Source organism: Erigeron canadensis, chromosome 8, assembly GCF_010389155.1.
Source record: "Erigeron canadensis isolate Cc75 chromosome 8, C_canadensis_v1, whole genome shotgun sequence".
Classification (NCBI taxonomy): Eukaryota; Viridiplantae; Streptophyta; class Magnoliopsida; order Asterales; family Asteraceae; genus Erigeron; species Erigeron canadensis.
The window spans coordinates 29,760,894-29,779,681 of NC_057768.1; the positions used below are offsets into that span (position 1 = coordinate 29,760,894).

Sequence of the window (18,788 nt, forward strand, 5' to 3'; positions counted from 1 at the left end):
TTTATATATAACAGATCTATACATATCTATACATATCACACAGCCATTTATACATATGTATGTATATGTATATATATGTCATTAATTAAAAAAAAGCTTTTATCACAAATAGTCCTGGTGGTTATTAAATTGACGATTATACCCTCACATGATTCGCACGTGATCATTTTAAACGGTTAAAGCTAACAGAAGTTAGTGTCAGGGACCGCTGACAATGAAAATGAAAAATCCAGGGACCATTTGCAATGAAAAAAAACACAGGGGCCAAAACGCGAATATGACAAACCACAGGGACCATTTGTGACATTTTCTCAAATAACTATGTAGTTGTGGTATATTCGGGTCGGGTCGGGTGTTTGTATATTCTACAAAATACCACAAATCCTTTGCGTCGTCTTCTTGTTATTATTCCTGCGAGTAAAAAGAGAGCAGTAACAATGTCTTCCAACCCTAACAACTCCACTGTTTACATCGGTATTTCCTTAACTTATTCCATCATTCAATCATCCTTTTTTATATGTTAATTTTGATACAGTAATAGTTGATAATTAAATTACTAACAATATTAGGGCTTCTGAATTCTACTTACTATATTTAACAGTTTTCTGAATTTTTGAGCTTCTATTTAACTCCTGTGAGCTGGCTTAGTTGCAATTTCTAAAGGAAGATAGATAGATAGATGCTCACACACACACACACACACACACACACATATATATATATAATATATATATTTATTAAGGTCCTAGGTTCAAATCTCACTCGATGCAAACAATTTATAGGACTCACGCCCGCCCGTATATGACTAACAGTATTTACCTGGTTTATGTGGAGGGTTTATTCACTATGGAATGTGTTCACTTTTTAGGGAATTACGTAAATTAGGCTTGTGCCTTCGAGATAATTGGGCGTTGGGACTTGGGTATAGTGCTCGTAAAGATTTCTAATTATATGATGCATTGGTAGGTTATCGTAAAACTGATCTAGTTGTAAAAAGGATAATAAAGGGCATTAAGGTATCCGTTTTTTATCCTGTTGATGCATATGGTTTCCAACACACGGGTGTGCATAAACATCATAAAGATGTTTACCCAGTGAGGTTTGAACCTGAGTTTCCTTTTTGAGACTTACAGGATGTGTTACCACTAGACCACCTTGGAGATCTCGATTTTTAATCAATGGGACTTTATGCACAACGCTAGTAAAACCTATTCTTAGAAATTCTAAGGGAAGATGAAGTGCCTAAAGATAAATTATGTGTATCCTGTTTTGTTCAATTCATGGTTCCCTACATTAATAAAATATCCATGAACAAGGGAATGCATAAATATAGGAAAATGGACATCGTTAATCTATTTATTAAATGTATCATACTATATCTAATATGAATCTAGATCAAAGCTAAACTCATTTTTATACGCAGGTAACTTGGACGAGAGAGTAACTGATAGGGTTTTATACGATATCCTTATTCAAGCTGGAAGGGTGGTTGACTTGCACATTCCTCGAGATAGGGAGACCGACCGCCCAAAAGGTTTTGCGTTTGCAGAATATGAAACCAAGGAGATTGCTGATTATGCTGTCAAGCTTTTTACTGGCCTTGTCACTCTTTACAATCGAACATTGAGATTTGGAGTAATTCATCTTTATCCTCAAGCTACTTAATTTCCTGCAGACGGTGTTAGAGGTGGCAAATGGGTAAGGCGGGTGGGTTGGGTGATAGAATGATAGGTCGGAATTTGCAGTTTTTTGCTATGGGTTTGGGTGTCCTTCATGTGTATGTTTATGCATTTATGTCTAGAAAGTTGGAGTGAATTGATTTGGTGCATTTCTACTAATATTATTGGCTAAAGCTAGGAGCTTGACATGTTAAAATGGGTAATCGAGTTCAGCCCACGGTAGTTTTTTGGTATGGTTGGGTTAGAAAAATGTAGAACATTTCTTCTCTATGTTTTTGAAACTTGTTTTTATAAATAGCTAGGGTGTCAAATACGATTAAAAAAGTATGGTTCATTAATAGTCTATTTTATGAAAATAAAATACTTCAGGAAGTTTTATGCATCAAAATTTACACATGCGGAAACTTACTATCTGTTTGACCCCTTTGACTATTTTCTTTAGTGTTTTTTTACCCAATTGACTCGTGAGATAAAACATACTGCAAACTTTCCTATTCCTAAGTAATTTTGTTGAACTTTTCACCTTTACTTTTCAATTTTTAGAGTACAGTATTAATATTTGGATTCCATAAAAAATAGATATCTGGGCAAGACAAGTCTGCATCAAACTCACCCATGCCTGCATCAAATGCCCCTTTTAGATCAAGGCTAAATTTAGAGGTTTCCCCGAACTCTATGTCACCGTATACACAAGGTAAAGTCTCTCACCTTTTATGCCTTTGGTGGATTGTAGTTTGCTGTCCAACAATGAGTCCCATGTGACTTTTTTTTTGATGAATTATTGTTTGTTGAATTGTCAGTCTCCCCAGTTGCGCCACAATATTCTAATGTAAATCGATCACATATGGATCACAATAATTATGACCATCGAAGAACTCACGGGACAACATGGGATAATTCTAACCTCTATGATCGTTCATAAATCCATCGGTAATTTGTAATCTTGTTGTTGTCAATTGGAGCATTAGAGATCTGTTCTTGATTAATAGCTCATCGTTAAGTAAGTAGTTTTTGAATTGATTAAAATGTATTAGGTAATACTAAGCCGAACCCTGATGAAGATACTTTCTGATATATATATATATATATATTCATATTCTTCTGCTCTATGTGCTTATTTCTGCCTGTGTAATCTGAATGTTTGACTTAGGCAGTTGACACTGAAGTCCAAAGTTCAGAATAGTACTAAAAGTCTAAAACCATTATCTTTCCTAGTCGGAAAACTAGATAACACAAATACTCGTTAAGTTGTTTTTAGGCAAGAACATCTCCAAATGATCATCTTTGTAAAAGGTAACCAAACCGTATTTTGAGCTCTATGTACTATATGAACCATATAGAAATTGGAATGTAAATGTTTGATTCTAATTTGATTAACTATGAAAATCTAGATATGATGACACCTATTAATCTGTAAGTTCATACGTTTCTGAGCTTTTTGATGCATCAAATTCATTTGAAACGACTAAAGTATTTTCTTCTTATTACTTTGAAAGTAATTTTGAAATTAGTTGTTTAAGAACTTTGCGAAATACATTCTTTTAGTATATATTTAATTGTTATAAACTTATAATCATTGTCTCTCGAATGCATGTTATATTTTAGATATTCTATGGTAAATGCTCGAAGATATAGATAACGTACAACAATATTATAAAAGAATAGTTTTGGGAGCATGAAAGCTGTATTTTTTAGAGGATATAGTTTAGATATTTAAACAAACATATCACCTAAAGAATATGATTATTACTCTTCTTTTAAATGTGCAGCTATAACTAACATTCTACAAGCAACTATTTAGACCAGTATTCTCCACATTCCTTTTACCGTTAAGTTTTTGTCCTAATCAATGACGATTGAGGTTTTAGTCCTTTCACTCATCCTTATCACCTTTACTTTGCATAAGTTCACACAAAATTCCCCACCGGGGCCACACCCTTGGCTCATCATTGGCAACCTGCCATGATCTCATGTGTACGGTCCCAATGTATTGCTTCAGTTTGGTGCTGTACTAAATATTATTGTGTCTAATCCTTACCTGGCCAAAGAAGTTCTGAAAGACCATGATCAACAACTTGCAAATAGGCATAGGACAGGTATTGCAAGATTAAGCACTAAGCAGAGATGGCGATGATCTCACTTGGGCAGACTATGGACCATGACTATTAGTGGGCTTGTGTGGGACATGACTACAGGAGTCGATACGAGTGTGGTTGTAGTCGAATGGGCTTTGGCCGAGCTTCTTAGAAACCCGATGGTTCAAAGGAAAGTGCAAGAGGAACTTGATAGTGGTAAATAGTATGGCGAAATTATGACTGAATGTAATATACTGAACCTTCCTTACTTAAGATGTGTAGTCAAGGAAGCCCAAAGGTTGCACCCTCCAACACCATTTAACGCATAGTACCATGTTCCATAAGGAAGCGAGGTATATGTGAACGTATGTGCAATTGATCGTGATAAAGATGTGTTGAAGGACCCACTCATTTTTCAACCTGAACAATTCCTTGAAGAAGATGTGGATGTTAAAGGTCATGACATCAGGTTGCTACCATTTGGGTCGGGTAGGAAGATGTGACCTGGGCACAACTAGGGATCAATCTGATGAGCTTAATGCTCGGACGCCTCTTGCACCATTTCTAGTGGCTGGGGTTAAACTTGAGGATATCGATATGTTAGAGATGTCTGGAATAGTTAGTTATAAGAAGCTCCCACTTGAAGCAATCCCTACTCCAAGGAATACGGCCTCAAAATCTTGGGTAAATCTGTGCATACAGTAAGTTTTATTAGTAACACATGTTATATTTTTTCGATGAAAACATGTGCAAGACATCCATTCGAATTACCATTCTTTAATTTGTTCTTATATTTGGAACAAAATATACACATCCACAAGAGTTCAATCTCGGCTTCCTGGTTATGAGATGAGGGGTCAAAGACATCTTCTAAACAAGAAGGTTCCAGTGATGAAAATGCAGATGTGAAAAACAATATGATCAACAAATTATTATGTTATAAAAAACACTAAACCTAGTATCGTGTAATGTAACATCTTCGTACTGACTTATCATACTTTTGTTATTATCTGTTGTATTAGATATTTGTTGTTTGAGACGAGTATCAATACTAACAAAGATTAACTACATTGATCATTAGACTTTCAAATTGTATATATAAAATAAATTCTGCTTTTGGATTCTGATTTCAAAATATTCTTTACCCAAATCTTTCTTTTTGAGTCATGCGAGATGAACCCCAACATAAAAGTTTGCATATATTTATTCTTAAGACTAGTTTTTTTTCTTCTTTACCCAAATCTTACTTTTTGAGTCATGTGAGATGAACCCCAACGTAAAAGTTTACCATAAAAGTTTGCATATATTTATTCTTAAGACTAGTTTTTTTTAAACTAGTTTTTTTTATTTATATATCATATCTACAAATTTTATAAAATTTGATAAAAGTAGCATTCTATAAACCATTTTAGTGATACACTATCCAGCACATCAAATATAGATAATCATTTGCCCGTTGTATAATGAACATACAAATATGCTAAAAGTAATTTACGAAAGAATTTATCATTAAAATAAGCTCATTGAGATATCTACAATTTGTACCATATCAACCGGATTTTATAATCTTCATACATAATTTCAATTTTCAATACTAAAAAAGTTTAAATATAGATTGGTGCAAAAGTTTTATATAATACATCCGAGATGAATATACACAAATTTTACGAAGATTTCTATTCATCACTAAAATGGTGTATATATATATATATATATATATATAAATAATGAAATGTGAATTAATTGATTCAATTTTATCATATTGATCGAGAAATATATACTTTAAGAATATGCGTAAAGATATCGAAAATATATACTTTAAGAATATGTATAAGAAAATATTTTTTTTAAAATATTTAGAGTTGCCAAGTAAGAAATTAAGACAAAATGATGATGTAATCACAATTGTTTTTTATTATATATAAATATAAAGATAGAGATATATAACACAACTCTTAGGGTTGCATTTAACGTGCATAAAAAATTGTACCTTTTATATTAAAAGCTCACATAAATTTCCACTTGAATTAAGAATTCAATTTGGATTAAACACGTCTAGAGTCAGGTGGATGTAAGCATGTTATTCTCAAAGTTCCAAGAAAGAACTTCAAGTTTCAAAAAGACATCCTATACACAATAAAAGCTAAGCAATTGTAATAGCTACGGAACAAGTTTTTATCGTTCTAGTTTTCTTAACTTTCCTTAACTTCTCATTATACCTTGCAACATGAACAATAAAATAATAAAAGTTTAGAAGAATTATTCAAGTGCTTTGACTCTTACACAAGATAGGGAACCCGTGACTCGGACTCAACTCGACGAGGGAAGGAGTCAGGAGTTTTTGAAAAATCAGACTCCGCTCGAGAATAACTCGGATTGGGAATTTATATGCAAACATAAGTATTTTTGAATTATATATAGTAGAACTTTAAAAATATATTTCAAACTTCAAGTTTAAAAATATTTACTTAAAAATATTAATACTATAATTCAAACTTGAAAATTAAACAATAGATTAGTTGATAGATTCATGCTTTATCATCATTTTGGTAATTATCAAAGTTTGAGAACTCGTGACTCAGATTCAACTCAGCGAGTTGGGGAGTCAGGAGTTTTTGTTAGGTACTTAGCTGACTCGGGGGAGTTTTACAACATTGCTTTTACATAATACATATTCTAGTTCTTGATTATAGTTCATAAGGCTTAAGGCCTATAATAAGGTTTGTTTTTCTTAATTATATATATCTATAATTAATTTAATGATAAGCTAAATGTTAGTATGTTAACAATGTTTAACATTTTAAAGAGACATCATAAAACCTCAGGTAAAAATAGCTTAACTGTACAACTGATATTAGGGGTGTAAGAAATGAACCGGAAAATCGAGAAAGCGGTTCAAACCGCCTGATCCAAAACCGAATAAACCGAAACCGGAAAAAACCAAAAACAAAAAAACCCGATGTGTAACGGTTCGGTTACGGTTTTCAATATTTATTACCCGCGGTTAACCGAACCGGACCGAATTTTGATATATGTCTACATTTAACCACACACACATACACACACACACACACATATACACATATATGTATTACATGAATACATCATTTACATATCTATTTAACTAATTTTTTGTATTTGTTGCCTAAAATATTAACAATTTTATTAAGTTTCTTTCACAATCTATGATTAGTTTTGGATATTCTAAGTGATTTATATATATATACTTGTTAGTTGTTAACTATGTTTAAATTATTTATCAAAAATATTAGTAATATAGTATAGAAAATATTTTAAGTAGTAAATCATAATACTCTTCGATATAAACTTGCATTGCATAAATATAATGTTAGAAAAAAGTAATTCAAAATTATATATTTATTTATAAAACAAAATATTAATGTAGTTAAATAACTATTTTACATAGAAAAATTAATTAATATAATGTAAATTGACTATTATAATTTAAAACTTAAACTTTATATTAACATAACTTTAATCAATGGTTAACCGAAAATAAAACCGCAATTAACCGACTTTTTTGGGTAACTGAAATTACCGGTTCGAAATTTCTAACTAACCGAACCGAACCAAAACCCGAAAAATGGTTCAAAGTTTATAGCTAACCGAACCGAACCGAATCATTTACAGCCCTGACTGATATAATATATGAGGCATAGTTCAATTAACATTTATTAGACTTTAAATTAGCCTAGCCGAAAACAGCCCAGTCCAAAACACCATCTCACAATCCCAATCCCAATTCGCCCAGGGCAAAACCCTCACTCATTTTCGCATCTAAAATATAGGGTTTTCTACCACAATCCCAAACTTTTCCCAAATTTCACCTAAAAAGCTCTCATCCTAACCATTAATCAAATCAAATATCAAATTCAAAGCTAACAAAAAAAAGATGAGGCCCATATTGATGAAAGGGCATGAAAGGCCATTAACATTCTTGAAATACAATAGAGATGGAGATCTTCTATTCTCTTGTGCTAAAGATCACACTCCAACTGTTTGGTTTGCTGATAACGGTGAACGTTTAGGCACTTACCGTGGTCACAACGGTGCCGTTTGGTGCTGCGATGTTTCAAGTTTGTTCCCTTTTTCTAATTTTCTTTATTTATTTAGTTATAAATTAAAATTCCATTTCTTTTAGTATTTGATAATTTTGTTGAATATGGCATCTGGGTTTTGTTTATTTGTGGATTTAAGTTATGGGTTTTGAATAAAGTTTGTAACTTGGGGGGTTTTTGTTTGCTTGCAATGTAGTTGTTGAAAGATGGTTTCGTGTTTCGGTTATTATAAGTTGGGTAAAGTTAACAACTTTGTAGTTTATAGATGCTAGTGAAGACTAGGAGAGAAAGTTGGGAAGGATTCTGGTGTTTAATTTAACTTGTGAATTGTATTATATTCAAAAAATTACAAATAAAGACACTACACTTGGTTATAGCCAAGTCTCATACATGTAAGCACAGGACGCAATCTGCTATCTATCCTATCCAATTCAAAGAAAAAATAACTGAAAAATACCTCAACCTATATAAGCCTAACAATACACCAAAACAACAAAACAAAGGAAACTCAAAATATGCTAGAAGAGGACCAAGTAGCGTCATCTTACACCGCTCACTATTCCAATTCGCAAGCATATTCCAAGTTTCACAACCGCATCAAATCAACTCATCAATCAGCCACAAAACTAGAGTTGCTCCACTTCAATTTCCATACACTTGATGTTTGATGTAGTTTTTCATACACTTGATGTAGCATGGTTATGAATAATTTGAGGTGTTTTATAAGAAACATCTTGTTTTTGAAATGCAGTTGTAGACCTACAAGATAAGTTTTAATGACTCAATATGTTCAAAAATTGAGTACTATGATGAAATATAACAAAGGGAAATATATGCTAGTATGTTATGCAACTAAGTAAATAGCCTTTTATTTATTAGTGACAGTGTTTGATTTGATTTGTTGAACTGGTTGATAATGTAGTTTGAGATATCTGTCAAATGAGCAACTGGCCTCGTATACATGTGATTTGGACCAAAAGTAATAATATAGTAAATTATTTGTGGATATAATATTTTAATTGAAATTCACTGATTTATCTATCGTCAATGAGTTTTGTATTGGTTAACAATATGGTTTTATGTGGATCTCATTGATTGTAAATTTCTGTGGTTTTTTTTATCTGTTTTGTTATTGTGAAGTGATTCTTGTGATTTGCTTGTTTTGTTTGGACTAATAAAGAAACTGGTTTTGTAGATTATTGGTATGTTTGTAGATGGTTGATTGAAAACTGGTTTTGTAGGAGATTCGTCAAGATTGATTACTGGAAGTGCTGATCAATCTGCTAAGCTATGGGATGTTCAGAGTGGAACCCAGCTTTTCACTTTTAGTTTTGATTCGCCTGCTAGGGCTGTTGATTTTTCTGTTGGTGATAAGCTTGCTGTGATCACTACTGACCCTTTTATGGGTTTGACTTCTGCTATCCACGTCAAACGCATTGCCGCCGATCCTGATGACCGTGAGTTTTCTGTTGTCTTGATTTTCACTAAAATTTTGCAGGGATATTAAGTTTGGTTATTGTTTTAACTATAAGACAAATTTGAAACAAACACTTTGGATGGTGCTGTTTTCACTATTATTTATTTTTTATAACCGGTACACTATGCAAGTAAACTAGATTGAACAGCTTTAAATTTCATAAGTTCAGATAGTTCGGTGATCTATGCTATTGAATGATACATTTTAGTTTTTATGGTCTAATTGGTGTCTCTTCTCAGAGGTTGGTGATTCTGTACTTGTTCTCAAGGGTCCTCAAGGAAGGATCAATAGAGCAGTTTGGGGACCATTGAACAGGACAATAATTAGTGCTGGTGAAGATGCCGTGATTCGAATTTGGGATACAGAGGTATGGTTTCACTTTTAACGTGGTGAACTTCTTAGCATAAGAGTAATACTTGTGGAATCCCAAAAAATGTTCAATAAGGTATGAATATATTAGTAGTATTACACACATATACACATATTAATATAATATCAGTTACCTGAATATAACTTGAGATATTAATGATCGAACTATATCTAGGGTTCGAATAATTGGCAGTCTCATGGGCTTTTGGGGTCAACTTTCTAGTATTGTCTTTGATGTTCCAACACTTTTTTGATTTTGTTTTTGTTTTGGGAGAATGTAGTAATGTACACAATATTTGAAAGCTATACATCTATACATCTGTTGCAGCATTTTTAGATCAATTTTGGTTAGTAATTTTATAACAAATACTATAACATACTAAAGTCTTGAAATTAGAATACAGGTTAACGTTGCTTTTGAGAAGCTGCTTCATTTTTTTAAAGTCTGGAGGAGTTAGTATAATTATATTTCGGATTTTTAAGTACCATGCTTTGTTGACAATGTTGCTCAGTTAAAGCTAAATGTTAAGATTTAATCTGGCAGACTGGAAAGTTGCTGCAAGAAAATGACAAAGAAGTTGGCCACAAAAAGACAATTACCTCACTTGCAAAATCAACGGATTGCTCACATTTTCTTACTGGGTCGCTAGATAAGTCAGCAAAGGTAAGTTATGTTCTTTTTATGATGTTATATTGACTGAAACACTATTCTTGTTGTCTTATTCTCTTCCAAATTATTAGCTTTGGGACAGCAGATCATTAACATTAATCAAGACATATGTAACTGAACGCCCAGTAAATGCTGTTGCCATGTCTCCGCTTCTTAACCATGTAAGTGTCACAACATACTCAAAATTGCTGATTGTTGTGTGTTCTATGAGTTGGTCCCCCAGAGTTCAGTTTATTTTTCTGATTGTTGTGTATACTTGTGTCTTCGCTACTTCCAATGTTTAAGCTTGCGTTTTTATTTTATTATTATCTAATCGAGGAAGAAACTTTTGCAATGTTATCCATACCTTCTACCATATGCCTCTTGATTGCTTTTCTAGCAGTAACTATGGATAAAAGCTTTTATTCCTCATGAGCATCCATTAAGCTATCTTTATGGCTTCAAGCTTATGGAAGAGATTGTTTCATTACCCACTAGTTTGATATCTGTTACAATGATGTTGAACTAACCATGGTAAAAAAATTAAGGCTGTTAAGAAAGTGAATATGATGAAAAGAAGCGGAATTCTCACAGTTAGTAGAAAGAAAATTTAAACATGGACATATATCGTGATTATCGTCGTATGCAGTTATAAGAGAAGGAATTAGTTAAATTTATGGTGAAGAGGTCAGGATGATTGTATCTATAGTCGTCTCAACACATGAGCCTGACCAACACCAAGATGTTAGAGCTTCTTATATATATAGATGGAACAAGGAACTGATTTTTATAAAAGGAATTGGCCAATTGGGTGGTAGGCAGAGACATGCTAACAACCATAAGAGAAAATGGATAATCAATAAAATATTACAGTAATAGAATTTCCGATCACGGCATGTGATCTCCTATTAGAGGAGAAAAAACGTGGGCATTACTTTAATTAAGTACCGTTCTTGATTCCAGACACATATATGTTGATAAAGGTAATACAGGAGGAACTTCACCTGGGTTTGGTAAGATAGATTCATGGGTGTCGAGTGTAGTAAAGGTTTGAACCAAGAAATAGCCTTTGTGCTGCTATTGGTTTTCTTTGGGTCTTTGGACATGTAGTTTAGGAACATTTTTTCTGGTTAAAGGTAGTATGTATAAACATTCATTTCATTTAAATGTCCTAACTTGGTAAAGAAGAAACACAAATGATGTGTTTTTCTAACAGTGATATATTATTAATTATTTTTTCAGGTCGTCCTTGGGGGAGGTCAGGATGCATCTGCTGTCACAACAACGGATCATCGTGCTGGGAAGTTTGAAGCCAAGTTTTATGACAAGGCAAGTCATCTGCAAACTTTTTTTGAATTCTGTCACTGCTTTCTTCATCCATCCATTGTCTAATGATCTTGTGACAAAACTATGTGTGGTAATGGTCTTATTAATTTTACGTTTGTGTACTAGATTCTGCAAGAAGAAATTGGAGGTGTTAAAGGCCATTTTGGTCCAATAAATGCTTTGGCTTTCAACCCTGATGGGAAAAGGTACACCCTTTGTCTCCAAGCAATGTTAAATTGAGCTTCAATAACTAAGCATCTGGTCATTTCAAAAACTAACGACTGGTTGTGACATGCCTGGCTTTATTTCTCTTTGAATATACTTCTGGGCTGATTTTATATTTGTTGGTATTGATAGAGTCGTACTGCACATTGACATTTTGGTTTAATACTGTGATTTTTTTTTCTCTTGATAGATTTGTAGTGAAGCGTTTCTTATCAATGCAAGTTGTTTTAGTAAAAACGAGCTCATATGGATTTTAAGTCTACTATACACCAGGAGAGTTTAAAACAAAAAACAATGTTATATATTTTATAACCCGAAGGCCCAAACAATCAACTAATTGTTCATTTTAACTCGAATGTTGACGTGTAAAAGTTTTGTTTATAAAATGATCAGTTATTGTCATAAATCATTAAAACAGATATATTATCTCAACAATGATTTAATTTATAAATGTACTTTTAGATGATTCTATGAAAACTATGGTTAGGAAAATTTTGGCTCAGTTGGCCCTTATAAGCTTCTTTTTATTTGATTATATGCACCTAATTCCTAAGAGATAAATTGTAAATTGAGTTGACCGATTCGTAAGTTATTGGGTCAAAAAGCCGCCTCTGCTACGTTCTCTGACTACTATTCATTTACCCATTCATTGATAACATATTTGTTCCTCACTAGTTATTATGTGATACTGCAAAAGCTGTTAGCATCAGATAACTTTTTGAGATTAATAATGTGTGTATGTATTTGCTTTTCATTACAATAATCTAGTGTCTTTATGTTATTGCTGTTCACTTTCCTAACCTTTTTAAGGTGAAAGATGTATACGTCATTATACAATGGCTAAAACTCTAGCTTCCATGACACTTGCATTGCTGAAAGAAATACTAATATTGACAATATACTTGTTTCAGTATGTGTTCATCATATTTTAACTTAGATTGCTAAATGCTTGCATCTTACTATTTGTTAGATTCCTTGGTCACAATTCATTTTTGTCTCTTTGTTTATTTTAGTTTCTCGAGTGGAGGTGAAGATGGTTACGTGAGACTGCATCACTTTGATCCCGACTATTTCAGAATTCCATCAATTTAATCAAGCTTCAAGATTTGTGTTGCTAAGTCATCTTGTAAGGCATATACATTTTGATTCAGTTTTCTTGTAGTGTTGATATTGTGGGCAAGTATGGTTCCACCGCGATGTAGTTCAAGTATTGTTAGAGATTATTTTGAGATTGTTTCAGTTTTGGAGATTCAAACTACAAATTATAAAATCACTGCTATTGTCCTAAAAGATTGTACCCACATTTCATTTGCGCTTTCAGAAAAAATTAATGTTGAAGTTTGTTTCTAGGTCTTGAATATGGAATTTTTTGGATATACTATCGGGTTTCTGTTGGTCTCGGGTGGGGATAGCCAGTAGAGTTTGGTTGGTTGTTAAAGAGCTGTAGATATTGATCAATAATCAATTCACTATATTTTCTCTAATTATGTGCAAATTTTCAAATGTTTTAGTTCTAGCCATATTTCCTCTAATTATGTGCAAATATTCAAATATATAAAACGTTGTTTGAAAAGAAATATGTATGCTCAACCAGTTCTTACATGTTTTCACTTGTTAATTGACCTCCGGTTCACTTTTTGATATGTTTTGAAGACGGAAGTCTTGTCGATAAAAAAGCGTCGAACCTTTCTATCAAAGATGTTGATTCTTATATTTTATGTTTTTGTATCTATGAAGTATGAACTGCTTGGATACGTGACTCAAAACTTTTGTTTGGTAACAACAAAACACGTCTGAATCATGAAAGATATTGCTTTAAGACCGTAATTGCACCACTCATTCCCTTGTGATCCAATTGGCTCTAGCACTCATTCTTCCACCAATGGGATGGAATTCGACCAAGCTAAGAGAGAAAAGAAAAGAGATGCTTGAAAAAGGGATTCAGTTACTACTTATAAGATACTAGCACCGTACCCGTGTAATGCGGCGGTGGTTGTGAAGACGACGGTATGGTGGTGGGGTTGATTGTTGGTGGTGGATTGACAATCGAGTGGTATAGATAATTGATATAAAAATTCTTGAATTAAAAGGTTAATGGAAATATTTTAAAATATAAATGATTATTATGTAATTTAATCATTAATGTTAATGTGATAATGTATTTGAAAAAATTTTAAGAGGTGCTAGTAAAAAAATTACATAATATAGATAAAGGATAACATTTTAGACATTCCTTTCATGTAACTTCAACAACAAGGTGTTTTTCTTTTTTAAAAAAAAGGGTAATGGAGGGAACCCTAGCCCTGCTATCACAATTCGATACCCATCGACTCACCCCGTATGAGCCATACGATGCCGGTACAATACCTCTATCCTAATCCCCACATGATCTGGGCACCCCGAAGGATCAAACCCGTGTATTTAAACTTTACATGTAGGTTAGCTTCATTGGTAACGGGTACCTAAAATGAATTATTTTTGTGCAAAGCGAGAATCGAACCTGAGACCTTGAGGTTATCAAGTGTTTTTCTTACCACTAGGCTAACAATGTGTTTTTTAAAATAAGTAGTATAGTAGAATGAAAAACCATTTTAGTTTGAATGTTGGGTGAAATGATTAATTTCGCCACCGACCTAGAGGGGTTAACAATCTAACATAGGTTAATTCGTTTAACCCATGGGTTAAAGGGGTTGGCCCATGCAGTCTTGGCGCCGGACTTAGTTTTAACCCGTTTTCCAGTTTCAGTTAGTATTTGATTTCCAAAATCTATTATTGAAAACTTCCATACATTTCACAAGCTCAATAAACATTTCAATATTCTTTGCGTGCAACTCAGCAACCTTCTAGATTCATATATAATGGCCGTATAGCTCTCATTGGGATATTTATATAATTTCAACATGTACACTTAAACAACCAACCGATAAGAAGGCTAACTTAATTACTTTGTATTCTGTTTTTTTTATAACACTCAAACTTAACTTACTCTTTTTTTAATGTCACTCAAACTTAATAAGAATTTGTAATCTTCTTCTTTTTTTTTTTCTTTTTTTTATTAATAACTTTTCTTATGTAGTACTATATATATATTTTTAAAACGAAGAGTGTTTGATATTAATGATTCGAACATAAACAATGCCTATGCAAGTCGCGTACTTTTGTAGGACATGAGTGATAACACGTATTATCACACGTTTAAGAGGTAAATGCTTAAAACAACGAGGAATCAATATTCGATCTTGGTCTCCAAGAGATTATAGTTATAACATTATATATTTTCGCACACAATATACATTAGGTCTATCGAGTCAACATCCGGGTAACGGAACTAGTTAGAATCTTAAGAACCGGTTATGTCGGTCACCATCAATTTTTTAGGAATACATGCATGCAGACGAATTGAGTTTTTGGAACTTAAAAACCCAGCCCGAAAACATTATTATCTCACAATCAATCCCAACACAAATATGCTCTGGTCGAATAAAGGGTTTTCTAGCACAATCCCATACTTCCGTCGAATTCCACCCTAAAATTAAAGCTTTCTTCATCTTTATTACTCGATCGTAGTATTAATCAAATATCAAACTTAAAGTAACAACAAAAAAAGATGAGGCCCATATTGATGAAAGGGCATGAAAGGCCACTAACTTTCTTGAAATACAACAGAGATGGAGATCTTTTATTCTCTTGTGCTAAAGATCACACTCCAACTGTTTGGTTTGCTGATAACGGTGAACGTTTAGGCACTTACCGTGGTCACAACGGTGCCGTTTGTTGCTGCGATGTTTCAAGTTTGTTCCTTTTTTTTTTACTTTTAATTTTTAATTAATTGTAAATTTCTATATTGTTAGGTGTTTGAGAATTTTGTTGAATTTGGCATCTGGGTTTTGTTTATTTGTGGATTTAAGTTATGGGTTTTGCATAAAGTTTGTAACTTGGGAGGTTTTTGTTAGGTTGCAATATAGTTGTTTAAAGATGGTTTGGTGTGTCGTTTACTAATTAGAACTTGTGTGAAAAGTTAACAACTTTGTAGTTTATATATGTTAGTGAAGGAGTAGAAAAGAAAGTTAGGTAGGATTCTTGTATTGATCGACTCGTGTTTGGTGTAATTGTTCATACACTTCATGGTGCATCAAAGTGTAAGAGAAGTTGCATTGGTCATGATGTGCCTCTCATGGTTTATATGTAGCATAGTTATGTATAAGTTTGAGGTGTTTTATGCGAAATTGGCTTTGTAGATAATGGGTATGTTTGTAGAGGACTGATTGAAAATTGGGTTTGCAGGGGATTCGTCAAGATTGATTACCGGAAGTGCTGATTCAAGTGCTAAGTTATGGAATGTGGAGACTGGAAAACAGATTTTAACCTATAGATTTGATTCGCCTTCTAGGTCTGTTGATTTTTCTGTTGGTGATAAGCTTGCTGTGATCACCACTGACCCTTTTATGAGTTTGACTTCTGCTATCCACGTCAAACGCATTCCTTCCTTTCCTGTTGACGTCAATGATGCACAGAAACTCGAAGAAGGTAGGCGTTCCCCTTTTGAGAACTTCATGGAACGGAAGTGCGTATGGAACATTTCTATGAAGTTTCCATGTATACAGAAACGCTTCTTTCAAGTTTCTTAGTTGTTTCTAATTAATTTTAGGGTTTTAATTTAAATGGGCTTTTTTTATTCGAAAAAGGACTAATACCCCAACCCAAACCTATGTAGTTAAGGTGGGATATGAAATATCTGTTTTTTTCCGGTGGGATTTCGGTAGATTTTATATTCAGAAAATTAAAAGTGTCAATATTTGATAGATTAGTGATAATACTTGTTAAAGTTAGTGTTTATTATGTTGTGTTAAGTTTGGACATAAAAAAACATAAAAGGAAATTTTAAAAACAAATTGGGAAACTGAAATCTCCTTAAAATTTGGACCAAAATCAGTGGGATTTCCGACTTTGGACTGAAATATCACCGAAAATATCAGAAACAAAATTAGGGAACGAAATTTGGACTGGGATCCCAGTCAATGATCGAAAACTGAGATCTGATCGATTGCAAATTCGAAACAAGCACTTTGGATGGCGCTGTTACCACCATTATCTATTTTGTGTAACCTGTATACTGTGCAAGTAAATTAGAATGAGCTGCTTTAAATCTGATAGATTGCAGACAGTTCAGTGATCTATGCTAATTGAATAAGAACTTTTAGTTTTATGTTCTAAATGGTGCCTTTTCACAGAGTATGGTGGTTCTGTACTTGAACTTAAGGGTCCTCAAGGGTGGATCAATAGAGCGGTTTGGGGACCATTGAACAGGACAATAATTAGTGCAGGTGAAGATGCCGTGGTTCGGATTTGGGATACAGAGGTATGTTTTCACTTTTAATATGGTATTTTTGTGCTTGATTCTTTTTTTCTTCTGTCATTTTTGGTTTTTTCCTGATCTTTCATCTATGGCTTTAAAGCTACATTTTGATTTTGATTTGGCAGACTGGAAAATTGATGCAAGAAAATGACAAAGAGGTTGGCCACCAAAACACAATTACGTCACTTGAAATATCAACGGATTGCTCGCAATTTCTTACGGGGTCGCTTGATAAGTCAGCAAAGGTTAGTTTCATCATGTTTAATTATGATGTTATATTGACTAAACCAGCATTCTTGTTGTCTTATTTTTTATTGTTCCTATTATTAGCTTTGGGACAGCAGATCATTGACATTGATCAAGACATAGGTAACTGAACAGCCAGTAAATGCTGTTGCCATGTCTCCGCTTTCTAACCATGTAAGTGTCACAATGTTTTTGTATACTATGAGTTAGTGCATTCCAGAGTTCAGTTTATTTTGCATATTGCTGTGTATACTGGTGTCTCCGCTTCTTCAAATGCTTTAGTTTGCCGATATTATATCTTTTGATCTAACAGACGAAGCAAATCTTGCAACATAGTCCCATACCTTTGTTGGCAAGATTTGTTGTCATCGGCCCAAACTACATAATTCTAGATATTGAATTAAATTATTCAGGTTGTCCTTGGGGGAGATCAGGATGCATCTGCTGTCACAACAACGGATCATCGTGCTGGGAAGTTTGAAGCCAAGTTTTATGACAAGGCAAGTCATCTGCAAACATTTTCTGAATTGTGTCACTGTTTTCTTCATCCATCTGTTGCCTAATGATCTTGTGACAAAAGTATGTGTGGTAATGGTCCTCATAATGTTACTTTTGTGTACTAGATCCTGCAACAAGAGATTGGAGGTGTTAAAGGGCATTTTGGTCCAATAAATGCTCTGGCTTTCAACCCTGATGGGAAAAGGTACACTCTTCGTCTCTAAGTAATTTTAAATCGAGGTTCAAGCATCTGCGGGTCGTTTTATAGACTGGTTGCGATGTGTCTGGGTTTATGTAATTAAGCTGTTAAGTGCAATCAGTCTCTTTTAATGCTATACTTTTGGGCCGATTTCACATTTATTGGCATTGATAGAGTTGTACGCACATTGACATTTTGGTTATATCCCATGACCACAATTCACTTTTGTTTCATTATTTGTTTTAGTTTCTCGAGTGGAGGTGAAGATGGTTATGTGAGACTGCATCACTTTGATCCCGACTATTTCAGAATTCCATCATCAATTTAATCAAGCGTCAAGATTTGTATTGCTAAAACATCTTGCAAGGCATATACCTTTGATTCAGTTTTCTTGTAGTGTTGATATAGTGGCCAAGTGTGGTTTCACCGCGATGTAGTTCAAGCATTGTTAGAGAATGTTTGAGATTGTTTCAGTTTTGGAGATCTGAAATACAAATTTATAAAAGCACTGCTATCCTCTTTAAAGATTAAACCCACGTTTCATTTGCGCTTTCAGAAAAATTTAGGGTGCGTTTGGTTGTAAAAAATGTTTTCAAATTTTTCATATCTA

At 33.4% G+C, this 18,788-nt stretch overlaps 2 protein-coding genes and 2 pseudogenes across 2 annotated transcripts; all 4 read left to right on the forward strand.

The window, feature by feature from the left end:
• The first annotated feature begins 382 nt into the window (after window positions 1-382).
• LOC122578401 (spliceosome-associated protein 49) lies at window positions 383-2,746 on the forward strand. The gene is made up of 4 exons (XM_043750356.1): window positions 383-474; window positions 1,424-1,635; window positions 2,259-2,373; window positions 2,480-2,746. Exons 1-4 carry the CDS (start codon window positions 438-440, stop codon window positions 2,599-2,601), a joined length of 486 nt encoding a protein of 161 aa, XP_043606291.1. The 5' UTR covers window positions 383-437; the 3' UTR covers window positions 2,602-2,746.
• A 569-nt stretch (window positions 2,747-3,315) lies between these two features.
• Window positions 3,316-4,824, forward strand: LOC122578400 (annotated as a pseudogene).
• A 2,655-nt stretch (window positions 4,825-7,479) lies between these two features.
• LOC122579770 (eukaryotic translation initiation factor 3 subunit I-like) lies at window positions 7,480-13,169 on the forward strand. The gene is made up of 8 exons (XM_043751997.1): window positions 7,480-7,851; window positions 9,075-9,290; window positions 9,550-9,677; window positions 10,224-10,343; window positions 10,421-10,510; window positions 11,571-11,657; window positions 11,781-11,860; window positions 12,893-13,169. Exons 1-8 carry the CDS (start codon window positions 7,668-7,670, stop codon window positions 12,969-12,971), a joined length of 984 nt encoding a protein of 327 aa, XP_043607932.1. The 5' UTR covers window positions 7,480-7,667; the 3' UTR covers window positions 12,972-13,169.
• A 2,317-nt stretch (window positions 13,170-15,486) lies between these two features.
• LOC122580262 lies at window positions 15,487-18,512 on the forward strand (annotated as a pseudogene).
• Window positions 18,513-18,788: the final 276 nt, after the last annotated feature.

Coding starts and splice junctions, on each gene's coding strand:
- LOC122578401 (XM_043750356.1), top strand. CDS start 438: ATGTCTTCCAACCCTAACAACTCCACTGTTTACATCG. Junction 475..1,423: donor CAACTCCACTGTTTACATCG/GTATTTCCTTAA, acceptor TTTTATACGCAG/GTAACTTGGACGAGAGAGTA. Junction 2,374..2,479: donor TATGTCACCGTATACACAAG/GTAAAGTCTCTC, acceptor TTGAATTGTCAG/TCTCCCCAGTTGCGCCACAA.
- LOC122579770 (XM_043751997.1), top strand. CDS start 7,668: ATGAGGCCCATATTGATGAAAGGGCATGAAAGGCCATTAACATTCTTG. Junction 10,344..10,420: donor CGCTAGATAAGTCAGCAAAG/GTAAGTTATGTT, acceptor CCAAATTATTAG/CTTTGGGACAGCAGATCATT. Junction 11,861..12,892: donor TTCAACCCTGATGGGAAAAG/GTACACCCTTTG, acceptor TGTTTATTTTAG/TTTCTCGAGTGGAGGTGAAG.